The 21,207-nt window shown below is 33.5% G+C and overlaps 1 protein-coding gene across 1 annotated transcript in view; it reads right to left on the reverse strand.

The window, feature by feature from the left end:
- Window positions 1-1,023: 1,023 nt before the first annotated feature.
- The window catches only part of tmem19 (transmembrane protein 19), a 61,057-nt gene continuing 40,873 nt past the window's right edge, over window positions 1,024-21,207 (reverse strand). The window contains exon 8 of the mRNA XM_088072394.1: window positions 1,024-2,021. Coding sequence (XP_087928520.1) covers window positions 1,861-2,021 — 161 coding nt within the window. The 3' untranslated portion in view covers window positions 1,024-1,860. The remainder of the gene's footprint in view (window positions 2,022-21,207) is intronic.

Genomic DNA, 21,207 nt, shown 5'->3' on the forward strand with positions numbered 1-21,207 from the left:
TCAATAATGCGAGGAGCTCAGAGAGCGCGAGTCTTTTCTGAGTGAGAGTCTCTGTGAACAGGACCGTGTTATTTATCATGTCTTTATTTTGTCGTCGGGTATTTTCAGAAGCTGAAGCTTCAGGAGAGTTAAAGGAAAATCCGAAAACTACATTTACTTTCAACTCGTTTTAACTTTAATTTAATTTCTGCTGATAAATACTGAGGGTGGGGGGTGGGGGGCGTCCAAAAACTGACAAAAACACATTTATTTATTTGGGGGAATTTTTCCTTTTACAGCTCCTGATGTTTCCAGCTGTATTTAATCATCAGGTGTGTGTGTGTGTGTGTGTGTGTGTGTTAGAGGACTTTATAATTGTTGGTTTAAAGCCTGACTCCTCTGCATCTCTCAGTGTCTCTCTCCCGGTTTGGTTTAGTGCCTTTTCTCTCTCAGACACTCTGAAATAAAAACGGTAATACCTCTGGAAACTCGACGCTGTCCGTCCCCTCTGTTCCCCACCGCACACGCCGTCAGCAGGCCAGGTCACTGCAGGTCACTGCAGGTCACTGCAGGTCACTACAGGTCACTTCAGGTCAGACTGGTACACATAAAACCGACCTTTAGCTCCAAACTTTGAGCTCTTTATTAACACGACGGTCAGCAGGAAACAGATGATTGTTTGTAAATAAATGTCAATTTATCTACTGATTAAAATTATTTTCCATAAATGAATATATCTCTTGGAGCCAAAACCGGAAACGTTCCTCACAAAACCGATGTAAATATTAGAGTGCTCTGTTATTCAATTTTTATTTTATTCTGAATTTTAATGCTCAAATTTAGCCTTTTTATTGTGCCTGCGGCCGTTAAATGTTTTGTCCACTAGAGGGCGTCCCAACATACCAGTTCACCTCTTGCAAGAAAGCGTTCAGCTGTCGGTCAGTCAAAGTTAAACGAATTTTAGGCACGATGTCTGCGGGCTCATCGCTTTCTGAAATTTATTTTGTAACTTTAGGTGTAAATGTTAACACTGGGAATGTGAGATTTTGATTTAGAAAACTTTATTATTCATCAAAGGTGACAAAAGCATTTCATTTTCAGAGTGAGATTTGCTAATAACCCAAACATTTATAAAAAATGTAAGAATTTAATTTTAATAATTTGAGGATTTGATTAGGATTTTTTTGGCTCAGCAGTCCTAATAAATATCACTCAATGCTTATCCATCTGCGAATATCTGCTCTATTAACCCTATAAAACCTGAGCAAACTGGTTTCATTTTTTGCAAATGCAAGAGTAAAAAGCACTGAGCAATTTAACATGATGCAACACAAAATATGTAAGAAATATGCAAAAAATAAAATATTTGAAAATAAACGAAAAGAAGTAAAAACACTCAAGAAAAATTACCCAGAAAATGTGCTGAAAATTGAAAAAATACACATGTATGCATTTATTTCTGCAACATCATTTTAATATGACTATATCAATATATTTAATAATATAATTTGAATGATTATGATTTTTTTCACCCTTTTATATGAAGAATCATTTTCGGCCTTTTCCTAAATCACCTTGAACTAATTTCTTGCAGTGTGTGGGACATTCATTGTCATGTTGCTTCTCCCCACGTTTTAAACATTTCACAAACATTGGTTTGATAAATTTTATCACACCAATTTGCTCGGGGCTCAAAGGGTTAAGACATTTCCACGTGCAGTCGTCTGCGGGACAACATTGAGTACATTGGTGAGTTGGTGAGTATTTATTTTTCTCAGAAAATCTGCTGATAAGTGTGTTAACCTTTGATGTGATCAATAACGCCTCAAATGTCTTTCATAGGTGAGTCTCAGGTCGTCCGCCTCCGACGCGTCCGTCCGTCTATCGTGGCCACATTCCCCACGCCAGCCCGGGCAGGATGAGCGCGATGAGGACGGAGGAGAACAGGTTGACGGCGTTGTTGTCTAAGATTGGTTTCCCGCAGATCCACTGTGTGGTGGCGGACTCGTAACTCACCACCTTCCCGATACTGGAGTCAAAACCTGCAGAAGGACAGAAGAAGACCAGACGCTCGTGAACGGCAGAATAATAATCTCTGTCTCCGCTCTTCTGTTCAGATTCAAATCGTCCAATCACAGGCTTGGAGACATCTCAGCTGACCACACGGAGCTCACCGATCGAACATTTCAGGTGACAACAGCACGCACTTGAACAATGATGTCATGATTATATATCACTTTTTACGACGGATGACGATTTCGTCATATTATAACTTCATAAAGACTATGACTACGAGTTATTCTATGTCATTTTCAGCCATTTTTAGGAGGGGTCAAAATTTGACTTTTTTTCGACATACGATACTATTGCCTTGTTGGCCATTTTTTTCGACGTACTAATTTTTTTTTGTTTTTTGCACTTTTTTGACCTTTATTCCCATTTTGTATACTATTACGCGACTCTACGAGCTATTCTATGTCATTTTTAGCCATTTTTAGGAGGGGTCAAAATTTGACTTTTTTTCGACATACTATACTATTGCCTTGTTGGCCATTTTTTTCGACATGCTAAATTTTTTTGGTTTTTGCACTTTTTTGGCCTTGATTCCCACTTTGTATCATTTAATGCGTCTCTACGAGGTATTCAACGTCATTTTTAGCCATTTTTAGGAGGGGTCAAAATTTGACTTTTTTTCGACATACTATACTATTGCCTTGTTGGCCATTTTTTTTTGACATGCTAAATTTTTTTGGTTTTTGCACTTTTTTGGCCTTTATTCCCACTTTGTATTATATAACACGTCTCTACGAGCTATTCTGTCAGTTTCAGCCATTTTTAGGAGGGGTCAAAATTTGACTTTTTTTCGACATACTATACTATTGCCTTGTTGGCCATTTTTTTCGACGTGCTAAATTTTTTGGTTTTTGCACTTTTTTGGCCTTGATTCCCACTTTGTATACTATAATGCCTATCTACGAGCTATTCTATGTCATTTTTAGCCATTTTTAAGAGGGGTCAAAATTTGACTTTTTTCGACATACTATACTATTGCCTTGTTGGCCATTTTTTCTGACATGGTATTTTTTTTTGTTTTTTGCACTTTTTTGGCCTGTATTCCCATTTTGTATACTATTACGCGACTCTACGAGCTATTCTATGTCATTTTTAGCCATTTTTAGGAGGGGTCAAAATTTGACTTTTTTCGACATACTATACTATTGCCTTGTTGGCCATTTTTTCTGACATGGTATTTTTTTTTGTTTTTTGCACTTTTTTGGCCTTTATTCCCACTTTGTATACTATTACGCGACTCTACGAGCTATTCTATGTCATTTTTAGCCATTTTTAAGAGGGGTCAAAATTTGACTTTTTTTCGACATACGATACTATTGCCTTGTTGGCCATTTTTTCTGACATGGTATTTTTTTGTTTTTGCACTTTTTGGCCTTTATTCCCACTTTGTATACTATTACGCGACTCTACGAGCTATTCTATGTCATTTTTAGCCATTTTTAGGAGGGGTCAAAATTTGACTTTTTTTCGACATACTATACTATTGCCTTGTTGGCCATTTTTTTTTGACATGCTACGTTTTTTGGTTTTTGTACTTTTTTGTCCTTTATTCCCACTTTGTATACTATAATGCGATTCTCTGAGTTATTCTATGTCATTTTTAGCCATTTTTAAGAGGGGTCAAAATTTGACTTTTTTTCGACATACGATACTATTGCCTTGTTGGCCATTTTTTTCGACGTACTAATTTTTTTGGTTTTTGCACTTTTTTGACCTTTATTCCCACTTTGTATACTATAATGCCTATTCTCTGAGCTATTCTATGTCATTTTTAGCCATTTTTAGAGGGGTCAAAATTTGACTTTTTTTCGACATACTATACTATTGCCTTGTTGGCCATTTTTTTCGACATGCTAAATTTTTTTGGTTTTTGCACTTTTTTGGCCTTGATTCCCACTTTGTATCATTTAATGCGTCTCTACGAGGTATTCAACGTCATTTTTAGCCATTTTTAGGAGGGGTCAAAATTTGACTTTTTTTCGACATACTATACTATTGCCTTGTTGGCCATTTTTTTCGACGTGCTAAATTTTTTGGTTTTTGCACTTTTTTGGCCTTGATTCCCACTTTGTATACTATTTAATGCCTATTCTCTGAGCTATTCTATGTCATTTTTAGCCATTTTTAGGAGGGGTCAAAATTTGACTTTTTTCGACATACTATACTATTGCCTTGTTGGCCATTTTTTCTGACATGGTATTTTTTTTTGTTTTTTGCACTTTTTTGGCCTGTATTCCCATTTGTATACTATTACGCGATTTCTCTGAGCTATTCTATGTCATTTTAGCCATTTTAGGAGGGTCAAAATTTGACTTTTTTCGACATACTATACTATTGCCTTGTTGGCCATTTTTTTCGACATGCTAAATTTTTGGTTTTTGCACTTTTTTGGCCTTGATTCCCACTTTGTATACTATAATGCCTATCTCTGAGCTATTCTATTTCATTTTAGCCATTTTAGGAGGGTCAAAATTTGACTTTTTCGACATACTATACTATTGCCTTGTTGGCCATTTTTCTGACATGGTATTTTTTTTGTTTTTGCACTTTTTTGGCCTTTATTCCCACTTTTGTATACTATTACGCCGACTCATCTGAGCTATTCTATGTCATTTTCAGCCATTTTTAAGAGGGGTCAAAATTTGACTTTTTTTCGACATACTATACTATTGCCTTCTTGGCCATTTTTTTGACATGCTAAATTAATTGGTTTTTGCACTTTTATGGCCTTTATTCCCAGTTTGTATACTATAATGCCTATTCTCTGAGCTATTCTATTTCATTTTTAGCCATTTTAAGAGGGGTCAAAATTTGACTTTTTTGACATACTATACTATTGCCTTGTTGGCCATTTTTTCTGACATGGTATTTTTTTTTGTTTTTTGCACTTTTTTGGCCTTTATTCCCACTTTGTATACTATTACGCGACTCTACGAGCTATTCTATGTCATTTTTAGCCATTTTTAGGAGGGGTCAAAATTTGACTTTTTTCGACATACTATACTATTGCCTTGTTGGCCATTTTTTTTGACATGCTAAATTTTTTGGTTTTGCACTTTTTGGCCTTGATTCCCACTTTGTATACTATAATGCCTATCTACGAGCTATTCTATTTCATTTTTAGCCATTTTTAAGAGGGGTCAAAATTTGACTTTTTTCGACATACTATACTATTGCCTTGTTGGCCATTTTTTCTGACATGGTATTTTTTTTTGTTTTTTGTATCTTTTTGGCCTGTATTCCCCCTTTGTATACTATTACGCGACTCTCTGAGCTATTCTATGTCATTTTAGCCATTTTAGGAGGGTCAAAATTTGACTTTTTTCGACATACTATACTATTGCCTTGTTGGCCATTTTTTTTGACGTGCTAAATTTTTGGTTTTTGCACTTTTTGGCCTTGATTCCCACTTTGTATACTATTATGCCTATCTACGAGTTATTCTATGTCATTTTTAGCCATTTTTAAGAGGGGTCAAAATTTGACTTTTTTCGACATACTATACTATTGCCTTGTTGGCCATTTTTTCTGACATGGTATTTTTTTTTGTTTTTTGCACTTTTTTGGCCTTTATTCCCATTTTGTATACTATAACATGTCTCTCTGAGCTATTCTATGTCATTTTTAGCCATTTTAGGAGGGTCAAAATTTGACTTTTTTTCGACATACTATACTATTGCCTTGTTGGCCATTTTTTTCGACGTGCTAAATTTTTTGGTTTTTGCACTTTTTTGGCCTTGATTCCCACTTTGTATACTATAATGCCTATCTACGAGCTATTCTATTTCATTTTTAGCCATTTTTAAGAGGGGTCAAAATTTGACTTTTTTCGACATACTATACTATTGCCTTGTTGGCCATTTTTTCTGACATGGTATTTTTTTGTTTTTGCACTTTTTGGCCTTTATTCCCACTTTGTATACTATTACGCGACTCTACGAGCTATTCTATGTCATTTTTAGCCATTTTTAGGAGGGGTCAAAATTTGACTTTTTCGACATACTATACTATTGCCTTGTTGGCCATTTTTTTGACATGCTAAATTTTTTGGTTTTTGCACTTTTTTGGCCTTGATTCCCACTTTGTATACTATAATGCCTATCTACGAGCTGTTCTATTTCATTTTTAGCCATTTTAAGAGGGGTCAAAATTTGACTTTTTTCGACATACTATACTATTGCCTTGTTGGCCATTTTTTCTGACATGGTATTTTTTTTGTTTTTTGCACTTTTTGGCCTTTATTCCCACTTTGTATACTATTACGCGACTCTACGAGCTATTCTATGTCATTTTTAGCCATTTTTAGGAGGGGTCAAAATTTGACTTTTTTTCGACATACTATACTATTGCCTTGTTGGCCATTTTTTTCGACGTGCTAAATTTTTTGGTTTTTGCACTTTTTTGGCCTTGATTCCCACTTTGTATACTATAATGCCTATCTCTGAGCTATTCTATTTCATTTTTAGCCATTTTTAGAGGGGTCAAAATTTGACTTTTTTCGACATACTATACTATTGCCTTGTTGGCCATTTTTCTGACATGGTATTTTTTTGTTTTTTGCACTTTTTTGGCCTTTATTCCCACTTTGTATACTATTATGCGACTCTACGAGCTATTCTATGTCATTTTTAGCCATTTTTAGGAGGGTCAAAATTTGACTTTTTCGACATACTATACTATTGCCTTGTTGGCCATTTTTTTGACATGTTAAATTTTTTGGTTTTTGCACTTTTTTGGCCTTTATTCCCACTTTGTATACTATAATGCCTATCTACGAGCTATTCTATTTCATTTTTAGCCATTTTTAAGAGGGGTCAAAATTTGACTTTTTTCGACATACTATACTATTGCCTTGTTGGCCATTTTTTCTGACATGGTATTTTTTTTTGTTTTTTGCACTTTTTTGGCCTTTATTCCCACTTTGTATACTATTATGCGACTCTACGAGCTATTCTATGTCATTTTTAGCCATTTTTAGGAGGGGTCAAAATTTGACTTTTTTTCGACATACTATACTATTGCCTTGTTGGCCATTTTTTTTTGACATGCTAAATTTTTTTGGTTTTTGCACTTTTTGGCCTTTATTCCCACTTTGTATACTATAACATGTCTCTGAGCTATTCTATTTCATTTTTAGCCATTTTAGGAGGGGTCAAAATTTGACTTTTTCGACATACTATACTATTGCCTTGTTGGCCATTTTTTCTGACATGGTATTTTTTTGGTTTTTGCACTTTTTGGCCTTGATTCCCACTTTGTATACTATAATGCCTCTCTGAGCTATTCTATTTCATTTTAGCCATTTTTAAGAGGGGTCAAAATTTGACTTTTTTCGACATACTATACTATTGCCTTGTTGGCCATTTTTTCTGACATGGTATTTTTTTTTGTTTTTTGCACTTTTTTGGCCTGTATTCCCATTTTGTATACTATAACATGTCTCTACGAGGTATTCTATGTCCTTTTTCTCCATTTTTCGGTGGGGTCAAAATTTGACTTTTTTCGACATACTATACTATTGCCTTGTTGGCCATTTTTTTCGACGTGCTAAATTTTTTGGTTTTTGCACTTTTTTGGCCTTGATTCCCACTTTGTATACTATAATGCCTATCTACGAGCTATTCTATTTCATTTTTAGCCATTTTTAAGAGGGGTCAAAATTTGACTTTTTTCGACATACTATACTATTGCCTTGTTGGCCATTTTTTCTGACATGGTATTTTTTTTTGTTTTTTGCACTTTTTTGGCCTTTATTCCCACTTTGTATACTATTAACGATTTCTCTCTGAGCTATTCTATGTCATTTTTAGCCATTTTTAGGAGGGGTCAAAATTTGACTTTTTTTCGACATACTATACTATTGCCTTGTTGGCCATTTTTTCGACATGCTAAATTTTTTTGGTTTTTGCACTTTTTTGGCCTTGATTCCCACTTTGTATACTATAATGCCTATCTACGAGCTATTCTATTTCATTTTTAGCCATTTTTAAGAGGGGTCAAAATTTGACTTTTTTCGACATACTATACTATTGCCTTGTTGGCCATTTTTTCTGACATGGTATTTTTTTTTGTTTTTTGCACTTTTTTGGCCTTTATTCCCACTTTGTATACTATTACGCGACTCTACGAGCTATTCTATGTCATTTTTAGCCATTTTTAGGAGGGGTCAAAATTTGACTTTTTTCGACATACTATACTATTGCCTTGTTGGCCATTTTTTTCGACGTGCTAAATTTTTTGGTTTTTGCACTTTTTTGGCCTTGATTCCCACTTTGTATACTATAATGCCTATCTACGAGCTATTCTATTTCATTTTTAGCCATTTTTAAGAGGGGTCAAAATTTGACTTTTTTGACATACTATACTATTGCCTTTGTTGGCCATTTTTTCTGACATGGTATTTTTTTTTGTTTTTTGCACTTTTTTGGCCTTTATTCCCACTTTGTATACTATTACGCGACTCTACGAGCTATTCTATGTCATTTTTAGCCATTTTTAGGAGGGGTCAAAATTTGACTTTTTTTCGACATACTATACTATTGCCTTGTTGGCCATTTTTTTCGACATGCTAAATTTTTTTGGTTTTTGCACTTTTTTGGCCTTGATTCCCACTTTGTATACTATAATGCCTATCTACGAGCTATTCTATTTCATTTTTAGCCATTTTTAAGAGGGGTCAAAATTTGACTTTTTTGACATACTATACTATTGCCTTGTTGGCCATTTTTTCTGACATGGTATTTTTTTTCGTTTTTTGCACTTTTTTGGCCTTTATTCCCACTTTGTATACTATTACGCGACTCTACGAGGTATTCTATGTCAGTTTCAGCCATTTTTAGGAGGGGTCAAAATTTGACTTTTTTCGACATACTATACTATTGCCTTGTTGGCCATTTTTTTCGACGTGCTAAATTTTTTGGTTTTTGCACTTTTTTGGCCTTGATTCCCACTTTGTATACTATTTTGTCTCTTTACGAGCTATTCTATTTCATTTTTAGCCATTTTTAAGAGGGGTCAAAATTTGACTTTTTTCGACATACTATACTATTGCCTTGTTGGCCATTTTTTCTGACATGGTATTTTTTTTTGTTTTTTGCACTTTTTTGGCCTTTATTCCCACTTTGTATACTATTACGCGACTCTACGAGCTATTCTATGTCATTTTTAGCCATTTTTAGGAGGGGTCAAAATTTGACTTTTTTTCGACATACTATACTATTGCCTTGTTGGCCATTTTTTTCGACGTGCTAAATTTTTTGGTTTTTGCACTTTTTTGGCCTTGATTCCCACTTTGTATACTATAATGCCCATTCATTTAGCTATTCTATTTCATTTTAGCCATTTTTAAGAGGGTCAAAATTTGACTTTTTCGACATACTATACTATTGCCTTGTTGGCCATTTTTTCTGACATGGTATTTTTTTTTGTTTTTTGCACTTTTTTGGCCTTTATTCCCATTTTGTATACTATTACGCGACTCTACGAGCTATTCTATGTCATTTTTAGCCATTTTTAGGAGGGGTCAAAATTTGACTTTTTTTCGATATACTATACTATTGCCTTGTTGGCCATTTTTTTCGACGTGCTAAATTTTTTGGTTTTTGCACTTTTTTGGCCTTGATTCCCACTTTGTATACTATAATGCCTATCTACGAGCTATTCTATTTCATTTTTAGCCATTTTTAAGAGGGGTCAAAATTTGACTTTTTTCGACATACTATACTATTGCCTTGTTGGCCATTTTTTCTGACATGGTATTTTTTTTTGTTTTTTGCACTTTTTTGGCCTTTATTCCCACTTTGTATACTATTACGCGACTCTCTGAGCTATTCTATGTCATTTTTAGCCATTTTAGGAGGGTCAAAATTTGACTTTTTTCGACATACTATACTATTGCCTTGTTGGCCATTTTTTCGACATGCTAAATTTTTTTGGTTTTTGCACTTTTTTGGCCTTGATTCCCACTTTGTATACTATAATGCCTATCTACGAGCTATTCTATTTCATTTTTAGCCATTTTTAAGAGTGGTCAAAATGTGGCTTTTTTTACATACTATACTATTGCCTTGTTGGCCATTTTTTCTGACATGGTATTTTTTTTGGTTTTTTGCACTTTTTTGGCCTTTATTCCCACTTTGTATACTATTACGCGACTCTACGAGCTATTCTATGTCATTTTTAGCCATTTTTAGGAGGGGTCAAAATTTGACTTTTTTTCGACATACTATACTATTGCCTTGTTGGCCATTTTTTTCGACATGCTAAATTTTTTTGGTTTTTGCACTTTTTTGGCCTTGATTCCCACTTTGTATACTATAATGCCTATCTACGAGCTATTCTATTTCATTTTTAGCCATTTTTAAGAGGGGTCAAAATTTGACTTTTTTTCGACATACTATACTATTGCCTTGTTGGCCATTTTTTCTGACATGGTATTTTTTTGTTTTTTGCACTTTTTGGCCTTTATTCCCACTTTGTATACTATTACAGCGACTCTCTGAGCTATTCTATGTCATTTTAGCCATTTTTAGGAGGGGTCAAAATTTGACTTTTTCGACATACTATACTATTGCCTTGTTGGCCATTTTTTTCGTCATGTTAAATTTTTTTGGTTTTTGCACTTTTTTGGCCTTGATTCCCACTTTGTATACTATAATGCCTATCTACGAGCTATTCTATTTCATTTTTAGCCATTTTTAAGAGGGGTCAAAATTTGACTTTTTTGACATACTATACTATTGCCTTGTTGGCCATTTTTTCTGACATGGTATTTTTTTTTGTTTTTGCACTTTTTGGCCTTTATTCCCACTTTGTATACTATTACATGACTCTCTGAGCTATTCTATGTCATTTTTAGCCATTTTTAGGAGGGTCAAAATTTGACTTTTTCGACATACTATACTATTGCCTTGTTGGCCATTTTTTCGACATGCTAAATTTTTTGGTTTTGCACTTTTTTGGCCTTGATTCCCACTTTGTATACTATAATGCCTATCTGAGCTATTCTATTTCATTTTTAGCCATTTTTAAGAGGGGTCAAAATTTGACTTTTTCGACATACTATACTATTGCCTTGTTGGCCATTTTTCTGACATGGTATTTTTTTTGTTTTTTGCACTTTTTTGGCCTTTATTCCCACTTTGTATACTATTACGACTCTCGAGCTATTCTATGTCATTTTTAGCCATTTTAGGAGGGGTCAAAATTTGACTTTTTTCGACATACTATACTATTGCCTTGTTGGCCATTTTTTTCGACATGCTAAATTTTTTTGGTTTTTGCACTTTTTTGGCCTTGATTCCCACTTTGTATACTATAATGCCTATCTACGAGCTATTCTATTTCATTTTTAGCCATTTTTAAGAGGGGTCAAAATTTGACTTTTTTCGACATACTATACTATTGCCTTGTTGGCCATTTTTTCTGACATGGTATTTTTTTTCGTTTTTTGCACTTTTTTGGCCTTTATTCCCACTTTGTATACTATTACGCGACTCTACGAGCTTTTCTATGTCATTTTTAGCCATTTTAGGAGGGTCAAAATTTGACTTTTTTCGACATACTATACTATTGCCTTGTTGGCCATTTTTTCGACATGCTAAATTTTTTGGTTTTTGCACTTTTTTGGCCTTGATTCCCACTTTGTATACTATAATGCCTATCTACGAGCTATTCTATTTCATTTTTAGCCATTTTTAAGAGGTGTCAAAATTTGACTTTTTCGACATACTATACTATTGCCTTGTTGGCCATTTTTTCTGACATGGTATTTTTTTGTTTTTTGCACTTTTTGGCCTTTATTCCCACTTTGTATACTATTACGCTGACTCTCTGAGCTATTCTATGTCATTTTAGCCATTTTTAGGAGGGTCAAAATTTGACTTTTTTTCGACATACTATACTATTGCCTTGTTGGCCATTTTTTTCGACGTGCTAAATTTTTTGGTTTTTGCACTTTTTTGGCCTTGATTCCCACTTTGTATACTATAATGCCTATTCACTCTGAGCTATTCTATTTCATTTTTAGCCATTTTAAGAGGGGTCAAAATTTGACTTTTTTCGACATACTATACTATTGCCTTGTTGGCCATTTTTTCTGACATGGTATTTTTTTTTGTTTTTTGCACTTTTTTGGCCTTTATTCCCATTTTGTATACTATTACGCGACTCTACGAGCTATTCTATGTCATTTTTAGCCATTTTTAGGAGGGGTCAAAATTTGACTTTTTTTCGACATACTATACTATTGCCTTGTTGGCCATTTTTTTCGACATGCTAAATTTTTTTGGTTTTTGCACTTTTTTGGCCTTGATTCCCACTTTGTATACTATAATGCCCATTCACGAGCTATTCTATTTCATTTTAGCCATTTTAAGAGGGGTCAAAATTTGACTTTTTTCGACATACTATACTATTGCCTTGTTGGCCATTTTTTCTGACATGGTATTTTTTTGTTTTTGCACTTTTTGGCCTTTATTCCCACTTTGTATACTATTACGCGACTCTACGAGCTATTCTATGTCATTTTTAGCCATTTTTAAGAGGGGTCAAAATTTGACTTTTTTTCGACATACTATACTATTGCCTTGTTGGCCATTTTTTTCGACATGCTAAATTTTTTTGGTTTTTGCACTTTTTTGGCCTTGATTCCCACTTTGTATACTATAATGCCTATTCACGAGCTATTCTATTTCATTTTTAGCCATTTTTAAGAGGGTCAAAATTTGGCTTTTTTTTGACATACTATACTATTGCCTTGTTGGCCATTTTTTCTGACATGGTATTTTTTTTTGTTTTTTGCACTTTTTTGGCCTTTATTCCCATTTTGTATACTATTACGCGACTCTACGAGCTATTCTATGTCATTTTAGCCATTTTAGGAGGGTCAAAATTTGACTTTTTTCGACATACTATACTATTGCCTTGTTGGCCATTTTTTCGACATGCTAAATTTTTGGTTTTGCACTTTTTGGCCTTGATTCCCACTTTGTATACTATAATGCCTATTCACGAGCTATTCTATTTCATTTTTAGCCATTTTAAGAGGGGTCAAAATTTGACTTTTTTCGACATACTATACTATTGCCTTGTTGGCCATTTTTTCTGACATGGTATTTTTTTGTTTTTGCACTTTTTGGCCTTTATTCCCACTTTGTATACTATTACGCGATTTCACTGAGCTATTCTATGTCATTTTTAGCCATTTTTAGGAGGGTCAAAATTTGACTTTTTTCGACATACTATACTATTGCCTTGTTGGCCATTATTTTTTTGACATGTTAATTTTTGGTTTTTGCACTTTTTTGGCCTTGATTCCCACTTTGTATACTATAATGCCTATCTCTGAGCTATTCTATTTCATTTTTAGCCATTTTAAGAGGGGTCAAAATTTGACTTTTTTCGACATACTATACTATTGCCTTTGTTGGCCATTTTTTCTGACATGTTTTTTTTTTTTGTTTTTTGCACTTTTTTGGCCTGTATTCCCATTTTGTATACTATTACGTGACTCTCACGAGCTATTCTATGTCATTTTAGCCATTTTAGGAGGGTCAAAATTTGACTTTTTTTCGACATACTATACTATTGCCTTGTTGGCCATTTTTTCGACATGCTAAATTTTTGGTTTTTGCACTTTTTTGGCCTTGATTCCCACTTTGTATACTATAATGCCTATCTCTGAGCTATTCTATTTCATTTTAGCCATTTTTAAGAGGGGTCAAAATTTGACTTTTTCGACATACTATACTATTGCCTTGTTGGCCATTTTTTCTGACATGGTATTTTTTTTTGTTTTTTGCACTTTTTTGGCCTTTATTCCCATTTTGTATACTATTACGCGACTCTACGAGCTATTCTATGTCATTTTAGCCATTTTTAGGAGGGTCAAAATTTGACTTTTTTCGACATACTATACTATTGCCTTGTTGGCCATTTTTTCGACATGCTAAATTTTTTTGGTTTTTGCACTTTTTTGGCCTTGATTCCCACTTTGTATACTATAATGCCCATTCACGAGCTATTCTATTTCATTTTAGCCATTTTTAAGAGGGGTCAAAATTTGACTTTTTCGACATACTATACTATTGCCTTGTTGGCCATTTTTCTGACATGGTATTTTTTTTTGTTTTTGCACTTTTTGGCCTTTATTCCCACTTTGTATACTATTACGTGACTCTCTGAGCTATTCTATGTCATTTTAGCCATTTTAGGAGGGGTCAAAATTTGACTTTTTTCGACATACTATACTATTGCCTTGTTGGCCATTTTTTTGACATGTTAATTTTTTGGTTTTTGCACTTTTTGGCCTTTATTCCCACTTTGTATACTATAATGACTCTCTGAGCTATTCTATTTCATTTTTAGCCATTTTAAGAGGGGTCAAAATTTGACTTTTTTCGACATACTATACTATTGCCTTGTTGGCCATTTTTCTGACATGGTATTTTTTTGTTTTTTGCACTTTTTGGCCTTTATTCCCACTTTGTATACTATTACGCGACTCTACGAGCTTTTCTTTGTCATTTTTAGTCATTTTTAGGAGGGGTCAAAATTTGACTTTTTTTCGACATACTATACTATTGCCTTGTTGGCCATTTTTTTTGACATGCTAAATTTTTTTGGTTTGTGTACTTTTTGGCCTTGATTCCCACTTTGTATACTATAATGCCTATTCACGAGCTATTCTATTTCATTTTTAGCCATTTTAAGAGGGGTCAAAATTTGACTTTTTTCGACATACTATACTATTGCCTTGTTGGCCATTTTTTCTGACATGGTATTTTTTTGTTTTTGCACTTTTTTGGCCTTTATTCCCACTTTGTATACTATTAATGCGAATTTCACGTAGCTATTCTATGTCATTTTAGCCATTTTAGGAGGGTCAAAATTTGACTTTTTCGACATACTATACTATTGCCTTGTTGGCCATTTTTTCTGACATGGTATTTTTTGGTTTTTTGCACTTTTTTGGCCTTGATTCCCACTTTGTATACTATTACGTGACTCTCTGAGCTATTCTATTTCATTTTAGCCATTTTAGAGGGGTCAAAATTTGACTTTTTCGACATACTATACTATTGCCTTGTTGGCCATTTTTCTGACATGGTATTTTTTTTGTTTTTGCACTTTTTTGGCCTTTATTCCCACTTTGTATACTATTACATGACTCTCTGAGCTATTCTATGTCATTTTTAGCCATTTTTAGGAGGGTCAAAATTTGACTTTTTTCGACATACTATACTATTGCCTTGTTGGCCATTTTTTTGACATGCTAAATTTTTTGGTTTTTGCACTTTTTTGGCCTTGATTCCCACTTTGTATACTATAATGCCTATTCTCTGAGCTATTCTATTTCATTTTTAGCCATTTTAAGAGGGGTCAAAATTTGACTTTTTTCGACATACTATACTATTGCCTTGTTGGCCATTTTTTCTGACATGGTATTTTTTTGTTTTTTGCACTTTTTGGCCTTGATTCCCACTTTGTATACTATAATGACTCTCATTTAGCTATTCTATGTCATTTTTAGCCATTTTTAGGAGGTCAAAATTTGACTTTTTCGACATACTATACTATTGCCTTGTTGGCCATTTTTCTGACATGGTATTTTTTTTGTTTTTGCACTTTTTGGCCTTTATTCCCACTTTGTATACTATTACGTGACTCTGAGCTATTCTATGTCATTTTAGCCATTTTAGGAGGGGTCAAAATTTGACTTTTTTTCGACATACTATACTATTGCCTTGTTGGCCATTTTTTTTTGACATGTTAATTTTTTGGTTTTTGCACTTTTTTGACCTTTATTCCCACTTTGTATACTATTACGTGACTCTACGAGCTATTCTATTTCATTTTTAGCCATTTTAAGAGGGTCAAAATTTGACTTTTTTCGACATACTATACTATTGCCTTGTTGGCCATTTTTTCTGACATGGTATTTTTTGTTTTTGCACTTTTTGGCCTTTATTCCCACTTTGTATACTATTACGCCGACTCTACGAGCTATTCTATGTCATTTTAGCCATTTTTAGGAGGGTCAAAATTTGACTTTTTTCGACATACTATACTATTGCCTTGTTGGCCATTTTTTTTGACATGTTAAATTTTTTGGTTTTTTGCACTTTTTTGGCCTTTGATTCCCACTTTTGTATACTATAATGCCTATCTCTGAGCTATTCTATTTCATTTTAGCCATTTTAAGAGGGTCAAAATTTGACTTTTTCGACATACTATACTATTGCCTTGTTGGCCATTTTTCTGACATGGTATTTTTTTGTTTTTTGCACTTTTTTGGCCTTTATTCCCACTTTGTATACTATTACGCGACTCTACGAGCTATTCTATGTCATTTTTAGCCATTTTTAGGAGGGGTCAAAATTTGACTTTTTTTCGACATACTATACTATTGCCTTGTTGGCCATTTTTTTTTGACATGTTAATTTTTTGGTTTTTGCACTTTTTTGACCTTTATTCCCACTTTGTTTACTATTAATGATTCACGAGCTATTCTATTTCATTTTAGCCATTTTTAAGAGGGGTCAAAATTTGACTTTTTTCGACATACTATACTATTGCCTTGTTGGCCATTTTTTCTGACATGGTATTTTTTTGTTTTTTGCACTTTTTGGCCTTTATTCCCATTTGTATACTATTACGTGACTCTCTGAGCTATTCTATGTCATTTTAGCCATTTTAGGAGGGGTCAAAATTTGACTTTTTTCGACATACTATACTATTGCCTTGTTGGCCATTTTTTCGACATGCTAAATTTTTTGGTTTTTGCACTTTTTGGCCTTGATTCCCACTTTGTATACTATAATGCCTATCTCTGAGCTATTCTATTTCATTTTTAGCCATTTTAAGAGGGGTCAAAATTTGACTTTTTCGACATACTATACTATTGCCTTGTTGGCCATTTTTCTGACATGGTATTTTTTTTTGTTTTTTGCACTTTTTTGGCCTTTATTCCCATTTTGTATACTATTACGCGACTCTACGAGCTATTCTATGTCATTTTTAGCCATTTTTAGGAGGGGTCAAAATTTGACTTTTTTTCGACATACTATACTATTGCCTTGTTGGCCATTTTTTTCGACGTGCTAAATTTTTTGGTTTTTGCACTTTTTTGGCCTTGATTCCCACTTTGTATACTATAATGCCTATCTACGAGCTATTCTATTTCATTTTAGCCATTTTAAGAGGGGTCAAAATTTGACTTTTTTCGACATACTATACTATTGCCTTGTTGGCCATTTTTCTGACATGGTATTTTTTTGTTTTTGCACTTTTTGGCCTTTATTCCCACTTTGTATACTATTACGTGACTCTCTGAGCTATTCTATGTCATTTTAGCCATTTTTAGGAGGGGTCAAAATTTGACTTTTTCGACATACTATACTATTGCCTTTGTTGGCCATTTTTTTTGACATGCTAATTTTTTGTTTTTTGCACTTTTTGGCCTTGATTCCCACTTTGTATACTATAATGGACTCTGAGCTATTCTATTTCATTTTTAGCCATTTTTAAGAGGGGTCAAAATTTGACTTTTTTCGACATACTATACTATTGCCTTGTTGGCCATTTTTTCTGACATGGTATTTTTTTTGTTTTTTGCACTTTTTTGGCCTTTATTCCCACTTTGTATACTATATAACGACTCTACGAGCTATTCTATGTCATTTTTAGCCATTTTTAGGAGGGGTCAAAATTTGACTTTTTTTCGACATACTATACTATTGCCTTGTTGGCCATTTTTTTTTGACATGTTAATTTTTTGGTTTTTGCACTTTTTTGACCTTTATTCCCACTTTGTATACTATTACGTGACTCTACGAGCTATTCTATTTCATTTTTAGCCATTTTTAAGAGGGGTCAAAATTTGACTTTTTTCGACATACTATACTATTGCCTTGTTGGCCATTTTTTCTGACATGGTATTTTTTTTTGTTTTTTGCACTTTTTTGGCCTTTATTCCCATTTTGTATACTATAACATGTCTCTATGAGGTATTCTATGTCAGTTTCAGCCATTTTTAGGAGGGGTCAAAATTTGACTTTTTTCGACATACTATACTATTGCCTTGTTGGCCATTTTTTCGACGTGCTAAATTTTTGGTTTTTGCACTTTTTGGCCTTGATTCCCACTTTGTATACTATAATGCCTATCTACGAGCTATTCTATTTCATTTTTAGCCATTTTTAAGAGGGGTCAAAATTTGACTTTTTTCGACATACTATACTATTGCCTTGTTGGCCATTTTTTCTGACATGGTATTTTTTTTTGTTTTTTGCACTTTTTTGGCCTTGATTCCCACTTTGTATACTATTACGTGACTCTACGAGCTATTCTATGTCATTTTTAGCCATTTTTAGGAGGGGTCAAAATTTGACTTTTTTTCGACATACTATACTATTGCCTTGTTGGCCATTTTTTTCGACGTGCTAAATTTTTTGGTTTTTGCACTTTTTTGGCCTTGATTCCCACTTTGTATACTATAATGCCTATCTACGAGCTATTCTATTTCATTTTTAGCCATTTTTAAGAGGGGTCAAAATTTGACTTTTTCGACATACTATACTATTGCCTTGTTGGCCATTTTTCTGACATGGTATTTTTTTTGTTTTTGCACTTTTTGGCCTTTATTCCCACTTTGTATACTATTACGCGACTCTGAGCTATTCTATGTCATTTTAGCCATTTTAGGAGGGTCAAAATTTGACTTTTTTTTCGACATACTATACTATTGCCTTGTTGGCCATTTTTTTTGACATGTTAATTTTTTGGTTTTTGCACTTTTTTGACCTTTATTCCCACTTTGTATACTATTACGTGACTCTACGAGCTATTCTATTTCATTTTTAGCCATTTTTAAGAGGGGTCAAAATTTGACTTTTTTCGACATACTATACTATTGCCTTGTTGGCCATTTTTTCTGACATGGTATTTTTTTTTGTTTTTTGCACTTTTTTGGCCTTTATTCCCATTTTGTATACTATAACATGTCTCTACGAGGTATTCTATGTCAGTTTCAGCCATTTTTAGGAGGGGTCAAAATTTGACTTTTTTCGACATACTATACTATTGCCTTGTTGGCCATTTTTTTCGACGTGCTAAATTTTTTGGTTTTTGCACTTTTTTGGCCTTGATTCCCACTTTGTATACTATAATGCCTATCTACGAGCTATTCTATTTCATTTTTAGCCATTTTTAAGAGGGGTCAAAATTTGACTTTTTTCGACATACTATACTATTGCCTTGTTGGCCATTTTTTCTGACATGGTATTTTTTTTGTTTTTTACACTTTTTTGGCCTTTATTCCCACTTTGTATACTATTACGCGACTCTACGAGCTATTCTATGTCATTTTTAGCCATTTTTAGGAGGGGTCAAAATTTGACTTTTTTCGACATACTATACTATTGCCTTGTTGGCCATTTTTTTTTTGACATGTTAATTTTTTGGTTTTTGCACTTTTTTGACCTTTATTCCCACTTTGTATACTATTACGTGACTCTACGAGCTATTCTATTTCATTTTTAGCCATTTTTAAGAGGGGTCAAAATTTGACTTTTTTCGACATACTATACTATTGCCTTGTTGGCCATTTTTTCTGACATGGTATTTTTTTTTGTTTTTTGCACTTTTTTGGCCTTTATTCCCATTTTGTATACTATTACGCGACTCTACGAGCTATTCTATGTCATTTTTAGCCATTTTTAGGAGGGGTCAAAATTTGACTTTTTTTCGACATACTATACTATTGCCTTGTTGGCCATTTTTTTCGACATGCTAAATTTTTTTGGTTTTTGCACTTTTTTGGCCTTGATTCCCACTTTGTATACTATAATGCCTATTCACGAGCTATTCTATTTCATTTTAGCCATTTTAAGAGGGGTCAAATTTGACTTTTTCGACATACTATACTATTGCCTTGTTGGCCATTTTTTCTGACATGGTATTTTTTTTGTTTTTGCACTTTTTTGGCCTTTATTCCCATTTGTATACTATTATGACTCTCTGAGCTATTCTATGTCATTTTAGCCATTTTTAGGAGGGGTCAAAATTTGACTTTTTTTCGACATACTATACTATTGCCTTGTTGGCCATTTTTTTCGACATGCTAAATTTTTTTGGTTTTTGCACTTTTTTGGCATTATTCCCACTTTGTATTCTATAACACTTCTCTACGATCTATTCTATTTCATTTTTAGCCATTTTTAGGAGGGGTCAAAATTTGACTTTTTTCGACATACTATACTATTGCCTTGTTGGCCATTTTTTCTGACATGGTATTTTTTTTTGTTTTTTGCACTTTTTTGGCCTTTATTCCCACTTTGTATACTATTACGTGACTCTACGAGCTATTCTATTTCATTTTTAGCCATTTTTAAGAGGGGTCAAAATTTGACTTTTTTCGACATACTATACTATTGCCTTGTTGGCCATTTTTTCTGACATGGTATTTTTTTTGTTTTTTGCCCTTTTTTGGCCTTTATTCCCTTTTGGTATACTATAATGACTCTACGAGCTATTCTATGTCATTTTTAGCCATTTTTAGGAGGGGTCAAAATTTGACTTTTTTTCGACATACTATACTATTGCCTTGTTGGCCATTTTTTTCGACATGGTATTTTTTTTTGGTTTTGCACTTTTTTGGCCTGTATTCCCATTTTGTATACTATTACGCGACTCTACGAGCTATTCTATGTCATTTTTAGCCATTTTTAGGAGGGGTCAAAATTTGACTTTTTTTCGACATACTATACTATTGCCTTGTTGGCCATTTTTTTCGACGTGCTAAATTTTTTGGTTTTTGCACTTTTTTGGCCTTGATTCCCACTTTGTTTACTATAATGTCTATCTACGAGCTATTCTATTTCATTTTTAGCCATTTTTAAGAGGGGTCAAAATTTGACTTTTTTCGACATACTATACTATTGCCTTGTTGGCCATTTTTTCTGACATGGTATTTTTTTTGTTTTTTGCACTTTTTTGGCCTTTATTCCCACTTTGTATACTATTACGTGACTCTACGAGCTATTCTATTTCATTTTAGGCATTTTTAGGAGGGGGCAAAATTTGACTTTTTTTCGACATACTATACTATTGCCTTGTTGGCCATTTTTTTTTGACATGTTAATTTTTTGGTTTTTG

This window comes from Plectropomus leopardus, chromosome 22 (genome assembly GCF_026936395.1).
Source record: "Plectropomus leopardus strain MGB_pleo_1.0 chromosome 22, ASM2693639v1, whole genome shotgun sequence".
Taxonomy (NCBI): Eukaryota; Metazoa; Chordata; class Actinopteri; order Perciformes; family Serranidae; genus Plectropomus; species Plectropomus leopardus.